The following is a 23,046-nucleotide window of genomic DNA, read 5'->3' on the forward strand; positions in this document are numbered from 1 at the left end:
CAGCACCACCATCGCCATCATCGCCACCATCGCCACCTCCTCCTCTTCGCTTTCTTCTTCGGTTTCTTATTCTTCCCTTTCCTCTCTTCCTTCTCCGTTCCTTTTATTTCGATTCCTTATTTTTTTCACACAGAGAAGAAGGCGACCGAGTCGACTCCCATCAATTCTCAAAGTCTGTGCTCTGTGCTTCCATCTGATCATAAAAACGCTCCACTTTTGTGACCCTTCGAGGGATAATATCGTCAAGTATGTATATGTATATACATGAAAAATTGGAGAATTGAGAGAAGCAAATATACTTGTTCGTGAGGAGGTGTGCATGACAGAAAAGTGAATGAAAAAAGTTAAGACACCTAATCAGATAGAAGTAGATATATTTCGCGAAATAAATTGTTAATCAATTTTTTTTAGTTTATGACGCGACGAATCGATTCCTGTCGTCATACCTAACCCCGGAAACTACAAGCGATTTCGCCCTACGCCCGCGACTAGTTCAACGCACGACAACGAACCCAAGGATTCCTTATAAATCGCCAAGACACGCATGGGAGATATTATCCGTTGACACGCGAACACGTCGGCGATATCCTAAACCAGATCAGCTGCTCATAAATCCGATTCTTTTTCTCAAGTTCGAGATTGACTATATCTAACGAGAAGAAAAGTAACCGAGAGATATTCATTACAACATGTAGAATTTAAGATCTACGATTTCCTTCTTTAGATTTTCTAAAACTCATGCCGAGGATTTTTTACTCATGGACCTGGTCATCTTTAGGAAGCGGAGATGGAACAACGTTGGTGATGAGACAAGGGTTCTGAAGATCCGATCCGCAAGAACAGCATCAAAGGTTACGAAAAAAGTCTCTTGTTCCGAGAATTATGTCTATCTACGGCACTTGTTAGTTTCGGCTTCAGATCGAAATAATTAATCAGCTCGAACCGGTCATTTAAGCAATTTCACTTTTCCTTTTCTTCACACATCACCATAGATTCACTCAAATTCTAATTTATTCACAGAGGTAATCTTCGGACGGAAAGTTTTGCTCGTTTCGATCTTGGCATTCGCTCCTTTCGTCTGAAACGTTCCTCTTTTACCCTGTCATTCTTATAAATCTTTCAAAGATCCCGTAATTGTTGATCGACAGGATAATGAAAAAAAAGATTTTTATGTTACTGTCAGCAAAACCGACTATCTTTTTGTGTAAGGCATACGTATTCAAATCATATACACGGCATATTTTTGCTTATCGATTTTTCAATGTAATGCAATTAGCAAGGATACAGATAAAAGTTTCAACAAAATCAAATGTTCTGAAATGCTGAAAAAGTAAGAGTAAAACTACTATTTAAAAAATATAGAATATATTTTCAAAAGAACAATCAGCGTATAGACATACAAAAAGTGACAAATGGTGTAATCGCGGGTATATATACAAAATGATATTGATAGATGAGTGCATCGAACCGATATGGCTGTCCATAGAAAGAAAACTATTGGAAAAATAAAAAATCTGCAAATATCTTTAAATAGAAATGCGTATAATAACAAATTAGAAATTTTCATTTATAGATAACGGTGCACTAGTGGGACGGTGCATTCTCATCTAATTCGAATGAGAGTTTTGTCCGTGGCTATATAGAGCAGCCGGTCGGTACTATCAAGGCTGATTCGCAGAGGTGGTTCTGGAACTGGTGGTTCAGACACTAAGCCTGTAGACGAAGAGAAGCACCTGTGTCCCTGCTCCGCCCCCGGCCGAACCGACGACTAGATCGATGCCAGAGTTCTCTCCCTTCTCCATTCCAATCTCTCTCTTCCTCTCTCCTTTCTCTCATACTCTCGTCTCTTCCTCCTCCTCTTTCCATCTGTCTTCCTCTTTCTCTCTATCTCTTCGCAATATCTCTCTGCGCATCTCCGCGCCGGGTTCTCACGGCAAACAATGCACCGCGCGACGCCCTCGAAAACATCCACTTCTCTTGTCGCGGCGACGGGAAAGAGAAAGAGGGAAAGAAATCCAAGCCGGTTCGGAAATTTATTTCCGAGACCAAAAGCTCTCAGCGCACCGATTCGAGAACGAGTACCGTCGCTCTCAAATTTTCCGGATACCTCGCGTGCGATCTGTGGAGCTACAACCGTTTTGATTTATCTGTTAGATGTGCTAAACTTGTCGAATAATATAAAATCCTATTAGTTAAATGTATTATTTGTTCTGCATAATATATATATGATTATTTATTATTTAACACATCAAGTGTTAATTAAATATTCAACAGTTTTTTGTGTGAGCGTATTTTCTAAAATTTCTTTGTTTACTAATTCAGGTGAAATCTATCGATAAGATATTCGCAATTGATTTAGATGCATCACATAGTGATACATAGTAATGGGAATCTGCTATTTATGTATCGGTCCATAATGACACAAAGGTTCCTCATCGTAAGAACGATCGCCGAACAATTACGTTAACGAGAATAATCTCACTGAAAAGGAGAATCATCGTCATGAACGACGGTATATTTATCGGACGTCATCTGGCAAGTTCGCCAAATGGAATTTGATTGGCTGTTTGCCACGAACAGCTCTTGGTCTCGGTGGACGAGTACTGTGCTTCGGCTGCTCATGTGGTCTTCTCTATCCTATCCGCACGTGTATCTATTCTCTCTGGTTCCTCCATTTCCTACCTATCCTATCCTAGCTGTCACCGCACAAATACACGTGGATGATATACTACGGTCTAACGGCGACTGATATGATCTAAAGAAATGTAATGTTTAAATTGGTTTACTCTCGAAACGAAAAGAAGAAATGGAAAAAACTTCAGCGTCTTGATTTTATCTACTAAGTGTCATAGTAAACATACTCAATAATAATAATATGTGTGTTGTAAAAATAATAAATCTATAGAAATTATATTATTTAATAATTTTTCGGTTTATTACTTAAGACCTATTATTTGAAACTTGTATTTATAATCATTACATGAACCTAGTATCAAAAAACGTATCAAAATAAAATTTAATATAATTATGTTTTAATTATAAATTAATTAAGTGTACTTGTAAAAAGCGGTATAATTTCCCACAAAATGTGAAACGTGAAACCAGTTAAAATATTACGACTTGTATGTGATACGAACACTTTCCGATATAACAATACAAAATGAAATTACTTTATATTTTTTTAAATACAATATATAAAATTGAATAAATTTGAGTAATATATAAACATATAAATATATATATTACAACAGAACAATTAAATGAAAACTTCACGAAATAAGAAAATTACTTTTACAGTTCCATATCTTAATATACAATATTAAATTTAGAATTTATGTTTGGAACTCTCCTTGGAAAATGATAAGATTATATTGGATTAGAAAGAGATATCTTAGATATTTGATTGAGATATCAGGTTAATCTACAATAAAAAATGCGAACGAAAAATAGAAAGAAGACAGGTGAATATATTTCAAAGTAGCTATAGTTCTTTTATCCGCTTTTAACAAATCTTCAAAATCTACGATATTGGGAGATGCATGCAAAGATCAAGCTTTCATAGAATAAAAATTTCTAAGCTTGCATACGAAGCTGGTCACTTCGAAGAATTTCAGCGTATCTATGAATAAGATCTGTCAACTTTTCATACGATAAAGCAAGCTTCCTCTTTCTCCGTCTTCATCAGCTTTTTTCCTCCCTTTTCCTCGACGTCCTCGATTCAGCTTTCACCTCCGGGATAAACCAGGATAAATGTCTCGGAAATATAGTGGGCCAGTGTCTGGCAGAGACCGGAAATGGAAGCTTGAGGTCGGATACGGATATGTATTTCGTTTGGCTCGGCGAATTTTTTTTACCGTTCTCACCCTCATAACAGTTTCTGATATATATATATATATCCGGAGTATAACATCTATATATAAACCCCAACTACAAAATTTCTGAGTCTCGTTCGCAAAGCAGACACACTCTACTTTAATATATCCTACGGATCGTAGTCCCATTTTGCGATTTGCATATCTGTATGGAAAAGGCAACAAAGAGCTTGCTTAATTCTTTCTGTTACAGTCGCATGCGCGATCGAAGAGTGACAAAACATAAAAAGGATTCATTAAATAGTGACATAAAAAAAGAGTATAGTTGCTTAAACAAAAGTTTATATGGCTTACAAAAAAAGAATGGAACAAGTCAGAAAATAAAAGCGCAAAGAATGTCGAAACAAGTGGCGGTCGATGACTGCGCGTAGTGTGGTTCAGTTGAATCGCAACACACGTGTGGTGTGTGTCGTACGTGAACAGTGATCAATCGATCTGTCCACGTCGAATTCTTTTCTCCACATTCATCCATAACTCCCTGATCTTCCCTATAATGCAAATGTTCGATAATCGACGAAAAGGCAAACGACCCGGATAAATGTTTATATTTCATTTTCTCTCTTCACAAGTGAAAATCGCCCATCTAAAAATTGCGACGATGTATACGCATAGAATACATAGATATAATTTTCGCATAATTTTTATCTACTTAATTATAATTATCCTTAGCCAAATCTGTGGCATTCAAAAGTATTTTTCAATGTCTCGATTATTATGTACATAAGACTATTTATGTATATAAGATACGCATCGAGCTAGACTGTTTGAAGTTCACACATACGAAAACCTGTCTCGTATTTCTCATACGGGTAATAAATGACAAGACGGAAGAATTCAGAGGGGTGGTAGAGGTGCGCGATTAAAAGTCCTTCAGAGGATGCCGCGGATACACAGCTGGCAAGAGGTAATTGCGCCACGTGACTGTTGGTACATACTACACTGAACCACCCTGCGCCCCGCCGTGGACTCCACCACCAGTAACCTCCAGCAGCCTCGAACCCCCATCGAGTCCCACTCGGTTCCCATCACCCCTTGCATCCCCCCCTGGAGGAACGAGCAACGAGCAATTTCATTACTGCTTAACGCCTGTCATAAATCTCCACGGGCGCCCTCTCGCTCTTCCTCCCCCTGCGCCCATCCTCTAGCTCCTCCATCCGCCACCCTGTCGAGGTTCTCTCCCTTGTTTCACCTCTTCTCTCCCGAAGACTCCACCCTCACTTGCACAACTCCGCATCTTTTATTTTGCTTTCTCCGGCTCAATTTCTCTGCACTATGTTTCATCGCTTTTATCCTTACGTCTTCTTTGTATCTTTTCCCTCCTATCTTACGTTTCTTCCACCTCGTTGCCATCTATAGAAAAGAAGGAGAAAATAGAGAACGCACAGACAGTGCCTATTCTGCACTTTTCACCGTGCGTCACTATTTAAAGAAAAATAATAATAAGAGAATATCTGAGTGATGCGCATTTCTTCGTCATTTCTTCCTTTTATCTTCTCGCTCGCTGTTCTTACACAACTTCCTATTGTATCGCGTTCTAATTTGCTTGAGAAACGAAAGAATTGCGACTTGAAGATTCAACCGGTGTAATAGGAAACGAGAAGAGTGAATGTTACAATACACAAGCATGGATACTTCTCAAGCTTTCTCTGTCCTCCATTCTATTTGCGCTTTCCACAGTCTTCCTCGACCGCGAGATTGTCGTTAGACGCTTCATTTACGCCCGCTTTGCGAAATTCACCGGTTGCGTCGTTGGGGTTGTGCTGATAAATCACGTAGTCTGTTTTAAACGTTCCTGGCGTGAGGAGCGGCAGCGCGTTTCCTCACTTTTTCATCGGTCCACAACCAGGTTATACCTCTTACACGTGAGTGCAGTATTTGCCAAGTGTATTTGCACCAAAAAACGGATGCTATAAAAAAGAATGCAATATGTCGAGAATAATTACTGTCTGATTTCAAGTGTTCTCTACCATTTAATAGATACATCTAATAATAAGTCTCATCGAGCTCATAAATATTTTATGCTTTAAACTATTAACCTGGAATAATTTCATAATTGTAAGATTATTGAACAGATTATTCTGTTGCTATTTGTGTTATTGTTCTCTATATAACTGCAAATTATGTTAAGCTCAGCTATGATGATTGAATCTATGACAATGCTTCCTAAAATGGAGGTCTGTCATCTTGAACAGTGTCAGAGGATAAGAAAGAGATCCGACGGTCCGCTGCAGTTGGCTTTCTCGCTCGCAGGATCGGAATGCAGATGGCATTGTTCTAGGGCGCCAATGGGTTTCATTGTTGTAGTCGGAGGCGTTGATGAGCCAGCACGGTCCACGGATGTTTTCTACGGTCTCGCACTCCTTCTCAATCCTCGCGGTCCGCTCATTCTTACTCGTGAAGACAGCGGAATGCGATTCGCCGAACCCTCGTGCGATCCAACTCTAGCAATATGCAGCCGCAAAAACTCTGTCATCGTAGCGAATATTCGCGGTAAAGTTAACGCGTTAGAAAGCTGCCGCCAAACACACATTAGTTTGATATCTCATATTTCTCTTTTGTTGCATTATTTTACATTCGTGTTATTACTAGACAATTGTAAAATCATAAGATGTAAAATTTTGGTTAATTAAGTAAACGTAGAATTTTATGCATCGATATCGTATTATTGAAATCTTGACGGAACGCAGAGAAAACGGATATTTTTAATAATTTCCGAAAAGATAGGTACAGCATTTGAGGTATAGGTAATCCAACACGGTTCATATATATAATTTAATACAGAATCTACAGAAAAAGCTATATAGCCTATATTATATAGAGATAAGGTTGGCTGGTTCTTCGTACAATAATCTCTTTTTCTTGCCCTTTTATGTAATTAAATACATATATATTGGATTTTTTCTCAAAAATTTTTAATATTTTATGCTGTATGTTTTATATATTGTAATTCACCATCAAATCAAAATTAAAAATTGATCAAGTCAGAATTCAGAAATAATCAGAAAGGAAAATTCAATGAGATTTTATACATTAAATTTTAAGTCATCCATGATGCAATGAAACGCAAAAATTTCAAAATAAAGACAATCTTGACGCACAAAGAGGCTTTATGGGAGTGTCTTAAAGCATTTTTCAATTACTAAGAAAGCTAGAATTAAGAATATTTTTCTAATAATGCCGATTCACCGTTAGCTAGGTCGTATAATTGGAATTCGCAGGGTTCATGCGCTTTGGTTCTTCGCACGAGGCGTGAGTAACATCGCTAAATCATACGCAGTTACGACTGGTCTCTAGAGATAACTTGCAGATAAGGAGAAGCGAAGATCATGCCGTGCGCGACCTGGCTCGCGTGTATCAAAGGACTCCATCTGCCCAGAGCCACAAGCTCGCCGTCCGGCTACGGCGTCAATGTCAACGGCCTAATCATGACTAATGGTTCTTCGTTAGCTGGCTTCTCTTTTTTTTTCTCTCTTTCCCTCCTTTGCCAGACGCATCGACGCTGAACTTCACAACGGTACCGAGATGTCCGTACTAGTAAGTAGAAACATATATGCGCGTATGAAAACACAACGTACTCACGTAATACGCTGCCATAATCGTGCGTACGAGCGAAAAAAAGTAAAAGAGATACGGAAAGAAACGAAGAAGGAAATAGATAGACGAGAGAGAGAGAGAGAGAGAGAGAGAGAGAGAGAGAGAGAGAGAGAGAGAGGGGGGGAAAGAGATAGATACTTTGTAAAATCGTTATACCTTGTTTTTTCAGCAGTTAGTCTGGCTTGTATACGCGTACCTTACCTACAGTGACGCTTACAAGAAGCGAAAGCCGATCCTTATCTCGTCATGTTCTCTCTACGCTCGGCGATCCGCGCGATCCGCGGCAGACCGAGGCCAAACAACAGACAAGAACGGAAGAACGTGAACGGGGACCGAGCAGATTTTTGTCCAATTAACATGCACCGCGTTGAGGAATTTTTTGCCGATGTAATCTCCATGTGGCTCCTATATCTCACGATATTACGATTAATGTAATTTGACGTTGGTATTCCGAACGCAATATCGCTCGAACGCGAGTTCCGTGTGTGCGAGTACGCCAAATGCCAATATACCTATACGTTCGATCTCTCTCAAAGATCGGCCCACCTCGATCTCGCCTAGAGACAGAAACAACCATGAATCCCGATTATGTTCCAAGACCAAACTATGTTCGCACAGATTTCGATCTCCCTTTTCTCAATCGCATAAAGAACGAACGTGAATTCCGTTATATATATATATATATATAAGTTCCAGCACTAATTATAAAAAAAGAGTTTCGATTGGTATACGAAGCTGTTAACGATATCGTTAACAGTTATTATCATCCGTATATCAGAATTTTGAAATAATTTTCAAAATGTATTCCATTATAATCGAGTGGAAAATGCAACACGCGCGTTTGTCGTTTCTTTTCTTCTTTTGAAAATTCTTTGTTGATCGATAAGCAGGAAGTCAAAAAGCTTTAATGTAACAACCATGGGGCGTTAGCTAGCCTAGAGTCAGCATATCTGGATTCCCAGAAGATCGAATAGTCGTGCTATAGACGATTCGAATGAGGCAGGACGAAGGGCGGAATTGCTTATATAGAGATGGCCGTTCGTGATATAAGATCCAGCGTATCCCGTAGGAAATCCTGGGAACGGATCTATCTTACCCCGAGGGATAGCATCGTTGCGGAGGAAGAGAAGCGGGCGGGGGAGGAATTCACCTGTCAGCCTGAATTAAAGGATGGCGGAATCGCGCGCGCGTGTGAGAGACCCAGTCGGCACGATTCCCGCAATTGAGGTGCAGACCGCCTGATTCCCATTTCGAGATGCCACGAAAAGGGTACATTGTCTCGATCTTCACATACAAACCGACTCTCCAAACTTAACTTCAGTTCAGAATATATTTGGAGAAAATTTTCATTATATATATATAACCAAAATTAAAGATAATACTAATCAACACAATTCAACAAAATTAATCAAGTTTAGTGAATTTAATTGTAGATATTCTGAGTATTTATTTTCTCGTATGCAAAGCTTTATACTCTAAAAATAAAAAATATAAAGTTTTAAAGGTGTTACATTATATCTATATATATTTAAATATATCATTATTACGTAATTAATTTTTCTAAATCTTTTATTATGTTTATTTAGATATATGGTTATTGTACAACTTGAATATTAGTTCTTTACGATACAAAAGGAGGATTTAATGTAGAAAACATTGTTAGAGTGATACTCTCGGAATCAAAAATTCCCAGGACCAATTCTTCAATGCAATCCTCTCGTTTTGACTTCTTTCGTGCGGAATATGTCGCGACGGGCATTTACGCGGCATCGACCGCGAAACGAGTCGCCTCTCAGAAGTCGCCGTGTAAGAATGAAGAAAGGAGCAAAGAAGAAGACGAAGAAGAAAACGGGGAACGATACCGTCTGAAGACCGTGAAATCCGGATCCACTCTAAGCCCCGTTCAGTCGGCGAAGCGACTCTCGCTTTTCTCTTTCGCTCTCTTCGTCTTCTAGACGCCCAATCCGATAAAAGGAGGATGCACGAGAAGCGAGAAGAGAAGCGCGTGGCGAATCGCCGCAGTGGTTCGTTCGCCTCGCCGGTTCGTTAACCGTCCAATCGCGGCGGTGCCGGTACGAAAGCAGCGAAGATACCGTCGTGTCGTCCGCGAAGATGCTGCAAAAATCTGACGTGACTCGCTTCAACTGTCCGGCGTCTTGTCCTTGCGTTCCAAGCCGAGAGGAACGCAAATACAAAGACAAGCAACTTTCTACTTGAAAATAAAATTAAGTAGCATTGAGTATATTACACTTATACTTCTTTTCTATTTTACAATCACAACATTTTAATAGAAGTGGAAAAATATTATTTATTTTATATAATACATAAAGTAAATGAATGGGGAAAAACACGATCTGAAAGTACAATGCAAAATTTTGTTTGCGCGAAATCAGCCAATTCGTAAATTATACGTCGAAACGTAAACGTTCATTGGATTATACGTATGTGATTGTATATAATAATTATTAATTAATGTTCTGTTAATTATACGTCACAGAAATTCACGGTGCGTAGTCGTTTGCTCTTCCGGTGTAATTCGCTAGCGCTGGTCTATCGGATGTAATTTATTCGAGGTTCCATTGTTTTGCATCCCTTATTATCAATTGAAAATGCCGAGCGCGTTTTATTTGATACTTTGTCAATGCCAGGCTAATTAATGTTATTTTACAAATGCGCTTAATAAGATTAATGATCTATTACAAGCGTGAGATGAGACTATAGATAAGAAAAGAATAACTAAATATGCACATATACTTATAAAAGTACAAATAAATATGTGCGTTGTCCTAATAGACTATTTCATCTGTGTTTTTAATTCCTTCTGTAAAATCATAAAATATATTTTAAAAGCTGTTGTCATAATGAAAAAATATATATCACTAAAAATAGCTTTCTACAATTGTGAAAAACATACTTTTTCAAACAAAATAACAGCAAGTTATTTCTTGACGAGAATGTTATTTCCTATAGTCAAAAGATAGCGCATTTATTGAGATCATAATCTTGCGTTGTTCGCTGGAGCGAGCCAACGCCCGATACTGTAATAGATCGATTGTATCAAAGTGTCACCCCAATGTCCTTATATACTGTAGCCTCTACGATCGCAAGAATAGAATAAACGCAATTCCTCCGCCAGCTACATCATCGCATCAGCAGATCTTACCAACTCATTCCCCGCGACCACCAAGAAAGTGCTTAATGTAATGTGAATAATATAAAGCGCCGGCCGTTACAATCATCTCCCAGCCTGACCCTGTGCGGTGCGTAGGCAGCAGAGAAAGATAAAAGCTCGAGGTCGAAAAGAAGAGGGAAGATAAACAGAGTCGGAATGTACGAAGGCACATCAAGTATTGATGCCACTTCGGTCTACTATGCACTGTAACCACAGGTACGATTTGATACGCAACCTACGCACGCATACGCCTGATCGCTGCTCCGACCTATAACCACGATAGGGTCTTTAAAGCTACATTCTATGGCTAGATGTCCAGCACTCTCCTTAATGGGGTGCCACCGATATCCTCCACTTTCGTTCAACACATGCGAACATCCCAGTATACAGACGAATAAACACACATTCGCAGACATTCAACAGACAGATCGCCAAGATTCTATACCCAATCCTCTATGTATATACCTTGCACTCCGTTTCTCATCTTGGTACTTTGAAAGCGTTACCTAGACTCCTAGAAGGAATTTAGAGGTCTACCGGGAATCGCGCGCGAGTAACGCACTTTAATGGGATTGGCGTTCGTGGAACGATCATTAACGGCGACGGGCAAGCATGCGGATCTAAAGAGAGAGCAAGAGCAGCGTTTTGTCCTTGGTTTCCGCCATATCCTGATGCACGAAGAACAACCATGCCATAAATCCGCTATGGTGCCTCCTGGGACGTCTGCCGACCCCAGCGCTTTCGAAGTTGCGATAATTGCAGACAGTTAACCGATTATCCAAAGACGATCTTACCAGACGTAGTTGAGTGATGATAATAGGGTATCGCGACATTGATCGTGCATCACGATAGCTTGTAATAATGAACGCTTATATAGCTGAAAAGTACATGTTTTCGTCAAGATTTCCTTGTCAATGAGTAACGCCTGCAGCGCGAGAAAATCGCTGTTACATAAATATAGTGTAGTGCGTCTTACCCACACAAAAGATTGATAATAAGTGGCAAACATAATCTAGTGACATGCTTGATATTTGTGATTAGATTAATCAAGACTGTTACGGGCGTCGCGTCGCTCTGTGCTCTCGTAATTCATCCTAGTATTGCCGAGAAAAATGCGTACTATGTTTCACGTAACGAATGCAATAAAATTATCTTTAACTCGAAGAAACGACCGTGTGATATGAGAAGAGAGAAATAAATGGCCCGGATGACTGATAGTGCCGAGCTGCGAAATCAGTACGGCAGTCCCAGTGTCCAAAACGAAAGCAACTGGGAATTAGCGATGTCTCTGCATCAAAGTTAAGCCTACACGGTCGGCTGGGACGGACGTGAGATTACGTCGAGCGACAAGTAGAACCAGAAAGGCTAATGAGTGGCCGAGTTAATACCAGGCTCAGTGCCGTGTCTGCTGTCGCATGTATATGTATAGATATATATATATATATATATATACACACACACACACACATATGCGTATGCGCGCACATATACGCATATATGGGTGCGGATACGTACACGAGAGAGAGAGAGAGAGAGAGAGAGAGAGAGCACGACTTTCTCTCCCCTTTCTCTGTCCGCTCGACGACGGGATCTACGCGTACTGACCCTCGGTTTAAACCTATGAATGCATATTCAAGATACGAATGTTTTAAATCCAGGCAGGATTATTCGCCGACGAGTAGGTATGCTTCTGGCCTGGAGAACGGGAAAGAGACACAGAGGCGAGCTCGCCCGAGTGTATAAAGACGGGCTGTTTTATTATTTTTCATATCGACAAGAGAGGAAGAGAGAAAAAAAGCGGAGAATACGACGAGAGAACAACGGATGAGAGGGATGGAATGGCACGGGAGAGGGGGGGTGAAGGATTAACGGCGATAAATTTCGCAAAAATAGGGGCTTACGCTGTCGCGGGGCGACAGTCTAATCCCAGTTCCGCACACTATCCCCCTTACGCAGAGATGGGGGTACGGCTCGACGTAGAATCGTCGCATGAGAAGCGACGCGCTGCTGGTGGTGATTCCAGCAGAGGTTCCCGCTTGTACTTTTTGCAATTATCTTCCTAGCACTCAAAATCCTTTTTCTTTTTTGAATGGCGTTTTTTCTCTTTTCCAGGAGAAGAGCTCGCGAGTTGAAAAAATTCGATTTCTTAACGCTAGAATCGCAGCGATTTGGACCTCCCCTAGAATCACGTATGAGTCTCTTATGACCCATATTATTCTTTTGTGATTTTTCGATAGGTGGATATAGTATCTACTTAAATAATACACTCATATTAGTACTAAATTATTATAATTTTAAAATCTACGTATGGCCATAGTCAACGTCCGCAAAATTAACTAGAAAAGAAATAATTATTAGATAAAATGGATAAAAACTGGCACATCCGTGGTTCATCTAGTGTTAAGGCTAATGACTTTAAATTAAAAGCATTGTTACAACTGTGCAAACACGCGCATAATGAAATGTTTTTCAACCACTTAAGAAAGTCTTTTTTATATTAAGTTTTCATCGCAAAACTTGTTCAAGTCGTTTAGATGGCTCGCAAAGTCGAAGAAAAATGCATCTGTTGCGATTCTGTTCGTAATCTCGCGAGTGGGCGAGGATGGAGAGTACATCAAAGTACATCGAAGGAAAGAAAGAGTTTCGGCTTTCAACTCGACGTACAAAACGTACACAACAATGGCCGCGTATCAACATAATTACAGTTCACCTTGGTTGCGCGATGCGCGCGCCCGACGAAAGCCAAGTATTATATTCAAATGCGAAGCAAGGCGGCGCCAGTAAGCAAAGTAAAACTTGCAAAGGCAAAAGGGGTTGCCGTGCCCTACGGCCGAATGGCGGAGGTTGAAGGTTGTAAGTTCATCGGAGAGATGCAAAGGAGAACAGGAGAATTGAAGGACGAGCGAGAGGACGCTGAAATGTCGCTTCGAGCTAGCTGTCTGGCGAGTCCTAGGAGAGGAAATTACGTCGTCTGGCTTGACCCCTCCGCCACTTTCGCAACGTTTCCTTTTGGCCTGAAAGAGAGGCAAGACAAAGAGAGACGAAGAGATTGATAATCACATAGTACTGATACCATTCGTTCGACTAACTGTTTAAATGCGCCGTGAACAATGTAACGTTCGTTAAACCTGTTATTTTTTTATGGCTGCGTTCCATTGCACGCGTAATGCGCATGAGGTATCATTTTTGTTGTTCGCAGAGTGTTAAACAGGGATAAAATGATACCTCATGCGCATTATGCGTGCAACGGAACGCAGCCTATGACTATTTTTATACGAGAGTTTCATTTTTGATATTTTACGTAACATATCAAAAGCATATCCGTCACTTTTATTCATAAATATTTTGCATACTCCTTATGACGTCTAAAAGTTCGCATAATAACGTAGCTTAACATAAATGTAAATAACAAAGAATTTCCACAGACATGTGAATATGGTTGTACATCGTAAAAAAGACGAATCGTCGAGCGTGAGAATCCTTTTGTAGGCACGTCGTAAGATCAAGAAACAGACAGAATAAAAGAGAGACGTGTCTCTAGGGAAAAAAAGGCAACAGTGAGCGAAAGAACGGACGATACAAGAGGACGATACCAAGGCACGCATTGACTTCCCGAAGAAGAAACGAAGGCTCAAGGATTTGTTCAAGCGGAAAACTGCCGGTCGATGTATGCAAACGTCTCCTCCATGTCCTTTGGAGCCGATAGGGTGACAACGGGCGTATCGTGTCGCCTCCGAGAGCCGATTTTCGCATCGCGAAAGAATTGTCCGACTGCGTAACGCGCCTTCGTCTCTTTCGTAGGAGGTATTGCAAAATGAAACAATGCGGATGCAAAACGCGGAAAAGGATGGGTCAATCTTTTGGACCTTGACCCATGATATGTCAAGGACGAGTGGTACGCGAAGCAGGTGGATAATAGTCGGTCCAGGGGTGCCAAGGGGACAATAGATGTCAGCCGGCACGCAGCGGGACCGAGATAGCAGATCTAAGTGGGCCATGCCGCGCTACGGTTATGGCAGCATAAAACGCTCCGATAGTACCGGAGGGGGCGGCCGCGGCGCGCGAGCACAGCCAGCCGCGCGAGTCAAGTTGAGTGTTGGAGAGAGAGCCCCTTTACGGCCAAAAAAAACTGCCGCTATGATTGTCTATGCAAATTGTTTAAGATATCCGGGGTGAAGAGGCAGTTACGCATCTTTTGCGGTCGCCGTTTCGCGAAAACCGGCACGTCGGAGACTACTTTCGACAGTGGCGCTCAACTGTGATTTTACGCCTGCAAATTTAGTTGTTTCGATATCTAGCATTTCCACCTACGACATATTATTATATATTTTAATCGAGAATACATTCTAGAATAAAGTACTCGTTATTTTTGTAATATTTACTGACGCGCGACAATGTTCTTATCTATATAAATATGTGTCTTATCTATATAAAAATAATTTATAATCGCGCAACGTCGGTTATTTCTTTGAGCAGACAAACGTATAGAAATAAGATCTGTACAAGCTACCTGCTAGCTTTATCACGCCATAAAGTATTAAACGTACATCCTATGTTGCATCATATACCTTGATGGCGATATGGATGAATTAAAGATCGTATCAAGATATATTGCTGTGCCGGCGTGCGAGCAGCAAATGAAGCGCGTTTCATTATCGATGGAAAGATGCTAACGTTTCGGTCTGTAGGACTCTACCGCATGCAGGTAATGGCATTGCTGGTTCGTGGTTTGCAACACGCTGGTCTTACCTATCTCAGATAGCTTATTGATTGCCTCGACTGCACTCCATTCTCCCATTACGACAATATAGAAATCGCAGAGACACAATATGTATCTGTTCTTGCATACTAGGTATACTTTTGAAATTTATTTGCACTTCGATAATTCGCATTTTTTAAATTTAACTTTCTGTTCATTTGATATTATTCAAGTTGTAATAATATCAAATGAACAGAAAGTTAAATTTAGAAAATGCGAATTATCGAATATACTATATTACAAAAGTATTTCCAGTCATGAATTTTATGTTTTATTCTACAGCCTATATAATATAATAATATATATATTCTTGAATTTAAATAATTTTTCAATGTATATATATTTTTAAAAGTGCAGTATATGTAATATGTATTCATTAATTCATTTTAAAATCGAATCGGATTTGTTGCTATATTTTCGATTTAATATAACAGTATTCAATTATAAGTCTTATTTAAGAAGAACGGCTGTGGGCATTCAATGAAACAAAGTGCATAAAGTAGTGAGTTGGCAAATATAATTTCATGAATGTTTTTATTGATATAAGAAGACTACGACGATGTACGAATAAAGCTCTATAGCCGACAAGCTAAAGGATAGTGGGAATGACAGCAAAGACGGTAAAATAGAGGATAAAATGAACATAGAAAATTGAAAAGGAACGACCAAGTAGAAGAAACAAAGTCGCAGGAAACTACAAACTAGATGGATGTGTCTCTCGAGTAAATTAAAATGAATTATATATGTATATATGAATTCTATAATGCCTTCAATCTTACTTCCCTTTTTTATTTTTTCATCCTACCTTCCATTCTCCAATTTGCTTGCGACGTTTATGTCCGCTAACTAAAAATATTTATTATTGAATTCAATGTATAAAAATTAAAAATTCACAATATTTAAAAATCGATAAACAATTCTATTCACAGTTAAATAAAAAAAGATTAGGAAATAAAAAAGAATTTAATATTAAAAAATTCTTGTCATATATAAAACACGATTATTTAACAAATAACGTAAAATTAATTAATTTATATTATTTTTACATATTAATTTATCAAAATGATACTTAAATTGTTATGTATCATTTCTTTAATATTAAAAGTAATTAAACTGAAGTATGTGACATACTTGTACATTATCAACAATTTGAATTCCAAATTAACCCAACAAAAATTTCAATTTTTTTTGAAAGCAATAAGACACGTTATAAATTCTATATGCAGAAATGTACCATATAACATCGAAAGTATACGTGAGAAGGAACGACGAGAGAAGAAGTACTAGGTCGGTAGCCACAATTCTGGAAAGCCCAACTCTGCCGCCCGAGGAAGGTCGGGACACGGAGTCGACCATGATGTATGCTCCTCTTCCGTCTAATTAAACTTAGGAAGGGTCGCAGAGTTGGTTGGTGCGCCGGTTGTACGAACGGACGTATGTACGTCGGACTGACAGCGAGGGGAGGTCGGCGAATGGCTTTCAAAATGACAACCGGAGAGAGCAAGAGCAAGAGCTGCGAAAGCGAGCGAGCGAGTGAGCGAGAGAGAGAGAGAGAGAGAGAGAGAGAGAGAGAGAGAGAGAGAGAGAGAGAACATCCGAATGGACTTTACAAAGTGAGAGAAAGACAGGAGAAAGATTCGTGTCTCCTTGCGAACGCATGAAACGGTACTTATAACGAGAGTGGGATCACCATCGACTTCCTCTCAGGAGACTCGATGCACTTAACTTCTATTACATTATTCATACACGGCGATAAACAATTCGCTGAAAAAAGAAGACGGCAACCTCGCCGGACGTTCGTGCCGTACGAAACTTTTATCGAGCATTGGCAAGCGTCGCGATTTTCGAAAATATCGCCGAGTCAGCGTAACGCAGCAAAACATGCGAGCTCGTGTGGGGATCTGCGCCAACGAATACATAAACTTGCTTTTAGGAAATTCCATTAATCTCCAGTTGCACTCCGGCGTCGTATACACGAAGTCCGTTTTGCGCGATACATCGATTGTTTGAGCGATACTGTTCTCTTCTTTCTTATTCGCTACAGAATAATAACAAACTATGATAGTCTCTCTCTCTTTTATCAAAAATATATCGTGACAATGTTGGTGTAAAGCCTATTTTACAATTGCGTAAACGTAGTTGTAAGTAATTGCAGTTGTAAGAATTGACCAATCATGGTCGAATATTCTTCTCGTATTCGTGATTGGTGAATTTTTACAACTAAAATCACTTACAACTACGCTTATGTAATTATATAGAATAGGCTTAAAGATCCAATTTTTCATACCGCTTACGTTTAAAATCGATCTGTATAATATTATGAGTCAAGATAGACTTATCCTTTATAGAGTGTGAATATTCTTATTTAATTTTCTTAGCAAGTTATAAGTTTCTACTTCCTAATGCGCTCATGCGTGCGTAAACATGTAGATATACTAAATCGATAATAAAAAAAATGTTTTTAAATGTATGATATTTTATAACAAGCAATACTTAATACTAAATTAATTTCTTCGATATTTTGCAGATAATCCAAATTGGAAACAATTATGCTTAATCAACCGTATAATTCTTTCATTAAAAAATCGCATCTAATATAAAATATTAATTGCTGCATTTAAACATAGTCACATATCCTTATTCGCGCGTTTCTCTCAAATCTCCAATTCACATTAAAGTATGCATAGATGAGAGATCGCCATCCACATTGCTATTCTATCTTTCTTTGTTTGCAACAGTATCTTTTGTATACCGATATCGTTATATCGAAATATTATACTGCAAATCATTATTATAATTTTCTACGTCTTCTTTTAATATATACAATCTCCTTCACAGTTTTATTTTGATATTTATCTTTCTTCATCGTTTCCTTGCCACACCTTTCCATTATACATATACACACTTATCACGTTTTAACGCAATAACTCGCCAAACTAGTCGGTATTCGCTTTTCCATTGAACTTATTTCCCTCCGTCGGTCCTTCTCCTATCTATCTAAACTATGTGTATACATAAACTATGTCTATTCAACCGCGGTGCGCTCGGCTGCTTCCCATCTACCATGTCAATGCAGACTAGCTGCTACGAAACGGGATAGACCATTGGCGCGCAACAACAAATTCCTTGGCGCGAGATGTCGCGATTTCGAATGTTTAACCAGCTAGGTTAAATGATGGCAGCCGAAGGCTAAACACGACCTAGAATTCCCGACGATGCTTCTATACGATGAAAACGGAATGAGCGACGATCGGCATATTCGCGTTGGACACAATGGATTTATGGCGGATACCTTCGACTTGCTTCAACTCGCAAACATCGTTGAGAAACTTCGTAGCGTGTCATAATTTTCCGGTTATCGAATTGTTAGTTTATGGTCGATATCGTGATGATACATATACTTAAATTCATGCCAAAATTACGATGGGCCATCAACCTCTCGAGATTGTTATGATAAGCGCATCGCCGATGCGGAAAAAAGCACAGGAAATTAGAACATTAAATAGGGAAATCGCGACATCATAATTCGTTCGATGGAAAAAGATGAAATGTCGGAAGGGGCGCTTAAAGAGCTTGGCACTCGAGTAAATACACGAGTTCGTGTTCGTGCCAGTTACTCTTTTAAGATGTAATATGTATCCAGTGCATCCCTCCCTCCCGAATGAATTCCGGGATGCAATATAGTCGCTTAATCGCTCGTAATAACGCCGAGACGAATGCGGCGCTTCTCGAGACTATCGTGAAAAACCTCCGTAATTTCTGGCGAATGGCACCGTATAATCGCTCACGGACGAATTTCATATGTCTTAGATACGGTGTTTTTTCATCATTTATAACAAAACGTATTTCTATCTTTTTATAAGAATCCAATAAATGTGTGAAACGGGGGAAAAACACAAATTTGTATTTTGTTATATTTTATTCTGCGAATTTTAATTGCGTAATTAAAGTTTTAATGACACTGCCGTCTGAAATGATACTTTTGCGTAAATAATTTAAAGCATATTATATAAAAGTAATGTAAAAAAAAAAGAAAAAACTAAGTAATGTTAAAATAAAGTAATGTTAAAACAAAGATGTAATTGTATTGATAGACATGTATAAGTATTTAAAATGCGAAACACGTCAGGAATTAGCGCATACATCGACTAAAATTCTCTGTACTCCCAACATACATCGAAACAAACTTTGAATGAATCGACAGACATCGAAACTCAGTCGTCGAGGGATGGCACATCGAGTCCCGATGCATCGTCGGTTTACATTAAAATCCTTTTAACTTGGGCGCTGTGTATGAGGTCGTTAACATTCGCGAGAGCTCTCGACGACGCGATTAACCAAGGAGCAAGAGAAGCGTCGACCGCGGGTTCGTCTTTCTACGAGCGAGTGCGGTATCGTCATCCTACAAACAGCGTATATGCATTAAACCATGAACCCACTATCCCCGACGTCATATCCAATACATGTTGTTAGGGGGTTGCTGAAGCCGCGATACAGTACAGAGAAACGGGGAGTGAGGACGGGGGAGGACGGTAGGTGGCTGCAGGGTGATTTCGAGGGTAGCTGCCAACCTCCCCCAGTGCGGTAATGGCATTAACCGAGCTGCAATATGATTACCGCTCTCGCAAGGTAACCTGATCACACCCGAAATCTATGGGGTGTCCGGAATACACGCGCGAGCAAGCGAGCGAGGGAGGGAGGGAGAGAGAGAGAGAGAGAGAGAGAGAGAGAGAGAAACTTGTGCAGCGAGGAACAATGTATTGCTCTTGGAATAGCCGTGCAACGTTACGCAATTGCGGCAGTTGCAGCCGATGCCGAGGTTCGGTTGGCGTTCTCCCCCTTAATCGCGTTGCGCTTTTTGCGGCTCAGATTACCCGTGAATCATTAGATACTCGGGCCCCAGTAGAATCGAAAGCCACCACTACCATCGTACTACGGATCGTTTCTTAGCTCAGCATTACGAGATTAGTCTCCAGTCATTTCTCTTTCTACTATTTTTTATTTGTCCCTTTTCATCTGATATAGTATATATTTTTTAATTGCTCGCAGATTTTGACAATGACATAAAATACCAAGAAATAAAACTTTCTCGAAATTTTTATGCTCAAGAAATTCCATTAGAATCACAATGTACGATTCATAAGATATAAATATGTATATCAAAAGAATAAGCAACACGTATGTTTCAACAGTGAGAGAGTAAAGTAAAAGTTCTACACTAGTCATTGATGGAAAGCAATACAAGACCTGTAAGTCGCTATTGATAATAAAAGCAATTTTTGGATGCAATAAATGCATAAAAAGTATTTGCATTGAAACGAAGTGCAATTTCAAAATGTTTCGAAAATTTTAGTAGCTACAAACAAATATGTTACCGATATGTGATAATTTTTCCTCTTACTTAAATAATAAAAGATACGTAAAAAGATACATTCGCGAATAAAAGCAATGAATAATACTCTATTTCTGTGATGGTAACAATACATCGCTTAATATCTTTCGAAAACAGAAAACATCGTGATCAAACATTGTGATATATGAAAAAGAAGGTACTTACCGTGAGATGTTGAAAGAGCCACGCCCTGAGGATGTTCGTCGCAACTTTAGGAAAGATACCTCGTTTCTTTTGGTTTTTCTTCCCTGACGAATCGTCATCTTCCTCGCCCGTGCCCTCGCCGCTACCGATACTCGCGTTACTCGCGTCACCTGCAACAGTAAGAAGAGAGCAAAGGTCATCACGTGCCGTCTCAATAATTAATGCGAATTTATTAATGGCAATTTACGATATTTCAATCTATTAGTTGACGAGAGCCAAATGTATTCTCACGTAAGAAATACCTAATAAAGCTTTATATTGATAATCAAATTACATACACTAGATCAATTTTCTTGATTGTTTAAAATATAGTAAATAAAAAGAAATCAATTTGAGTTCACGATTAAATTGTGAGATCGCACGTCGAAGCAAAATTCCCGACGTGTTTAAACTGCGCTCCGATTTTCGGTTCATACCCTGGTGGGCGATAACTACCTCGACCCTAGGGCTGGTTCCCATGCATACAAACACCATTAAGCCACCCGCAATCACCCGGCCCCTTTCGACCCGGAGAAGCTCGTACACACGCCTCGTCGTACTCAGCTCAACCACGTACCCCTGCTCCTTCTCCACCCTATTTCGCCTCTTCTCCATCCGTGTGCATTAATTCTCCGTCATTTATCAATCTTAGCTTTTTAATTGCACAGTCACTGGGGACTCAAAAAGCGGGACAGTAATGAGAGATATTAAGACGCTGTTGGTTATGCTTTTCAGAAGCTCTAATGTCATATTTTCATATTATCAAATGTAATTCGAGTTATTCGTTATTAAGTAATGTACATCACGTATAAGAAGATCTGCATATACTTTCATTTATAGTACTCTTATTGCAAAACGTATTATAGTTTTTAATATATATTGATATTTAAATATACTTCGATTAATAGATTCTAAAAAATTGGAGATGTCATAATCGTAAATTTTTATCTCGCAAAATGCAATATTAATGATTACAGAAATTGTGGTAATACGACTCTCGAGTGACCGTTACTATTCTATTATGACATAAGTTTGAAGGTGATTATGGAATAAAATGCAATTTTGTTGGAATTCTCGTAATATTCCAGCGAATCAATCTCCCAGACGAGCCTGAGCGCCGGAAGTTCGAGGTTCCCTTTATTCTTTCTCTTCTTTTGCAATCAGCCAGAAAGGAGAGCAGAGAAGGCTACTTACGCCAGCGGATTATAAATGACCGAGCCTTATCGTAATGCCCAAGGCCCCGATTCCCAAGGTTCTATCGTAACAGAGAGATCAGGGTGAGCCTGGCGCTCCCAGGGGGTTCACGATGACAGGTCGCCCGGGGGCGCTGTCAACTCACCCCTCTCGTTCGCCGAAAAACGGTCTCGTGCCCGAGATTAACTTTGAATTCGTCGAACGGACCGTCATCGAACAAGAGTAGAATGACGGCAGGCAGGCAAAACGAAAAATTTGTCTGTCGTAAGAGCGGACGGACCAGAACGACGGGAGATCGATGAGAATTGGTACCACGTACGACGTATTCTCGCGTGTGCCGCTTTCTTGAAATGCTCCGAGGGAAAGAAAACGAGAAAAGTCTTCGCTCTCTGCGATTTGGCGCGATGGATATTTATCTTATCGCGATTTATTCTGATGAGCTGACAAATTCTATTAAACGCAATTTCCCAGAGAAATTGCCAATTATAACAAAATTATAACAGTTATAATAAAATTTTAATGTTATATAAAAGATTTATAATTATAATTTGTCATTATCATAAAAACACACCTTATAAAATCTTAAAACAAATGAAAATAATTCTAAATTCAACAACGTTAAGATACTATGAAGTACATACTTATGTCATAAATCCATTTAATTAGGTTCATAAAAATCGGCGATTCTGAATAGCTATTTTTTTTCTCATTGACCAAGTTTGTTTTCCATCCGAGACATAAGATTCATTGCCAGTGGTCATTTCGTGTACAACAAAAACAATGTAGACGTTCACCCCCTCTTCGACTCAGAAGCCCGTTAATGGCGTGTCCGCAAAGTCGAATAGGGTGGCCTGCGAGCTCATAGAACCTGCGGGTGGCT

General features: G+C 39.5%; 1 protein-coding gene across 4 annotated transcripts in view; it reads right to left on the reverse strand.

Moving 5' to 3' along the window:
* Positions 1 to 23,046, reverse strand: part of hth (Meis homeobox homothorax) — a 418,172-nt gene that overhangs the window by 132,809 nt on the left and 262,317 nt on the right. For all 4 annotated transcript variants that reach the window (XM_018462843.1, XM_018462842.1, XM_018462840.1 and 1 more), the window contains exon 10: positions 20,955 to 21,103. In XM_018462843.1, the coding sequence (XP_018318345.1) occupies positions 20,955 to 21,103 (149 nt within the window). The remainder of the gene's footprint in view (positions 1 to 20,954; positions 21,104 to 23,046) is intronic.

This window comes from Mycetomoellerius zeteki, unplaced genomic scaffold (assembly GCF_001594055.1).
Source record: "Mycetomoellerius zeteki isolate Tzet28-1 unplaced genomic scaffold, Tzet1.0 scaffold146, whole genome shotgun sequence".
NCBI lineage: Eukaryota > Metazoa > Arthropoda > Insecta > Hymenoptera > Formicidae > Mycetomoellerius > Mycetomoellerius zeteki.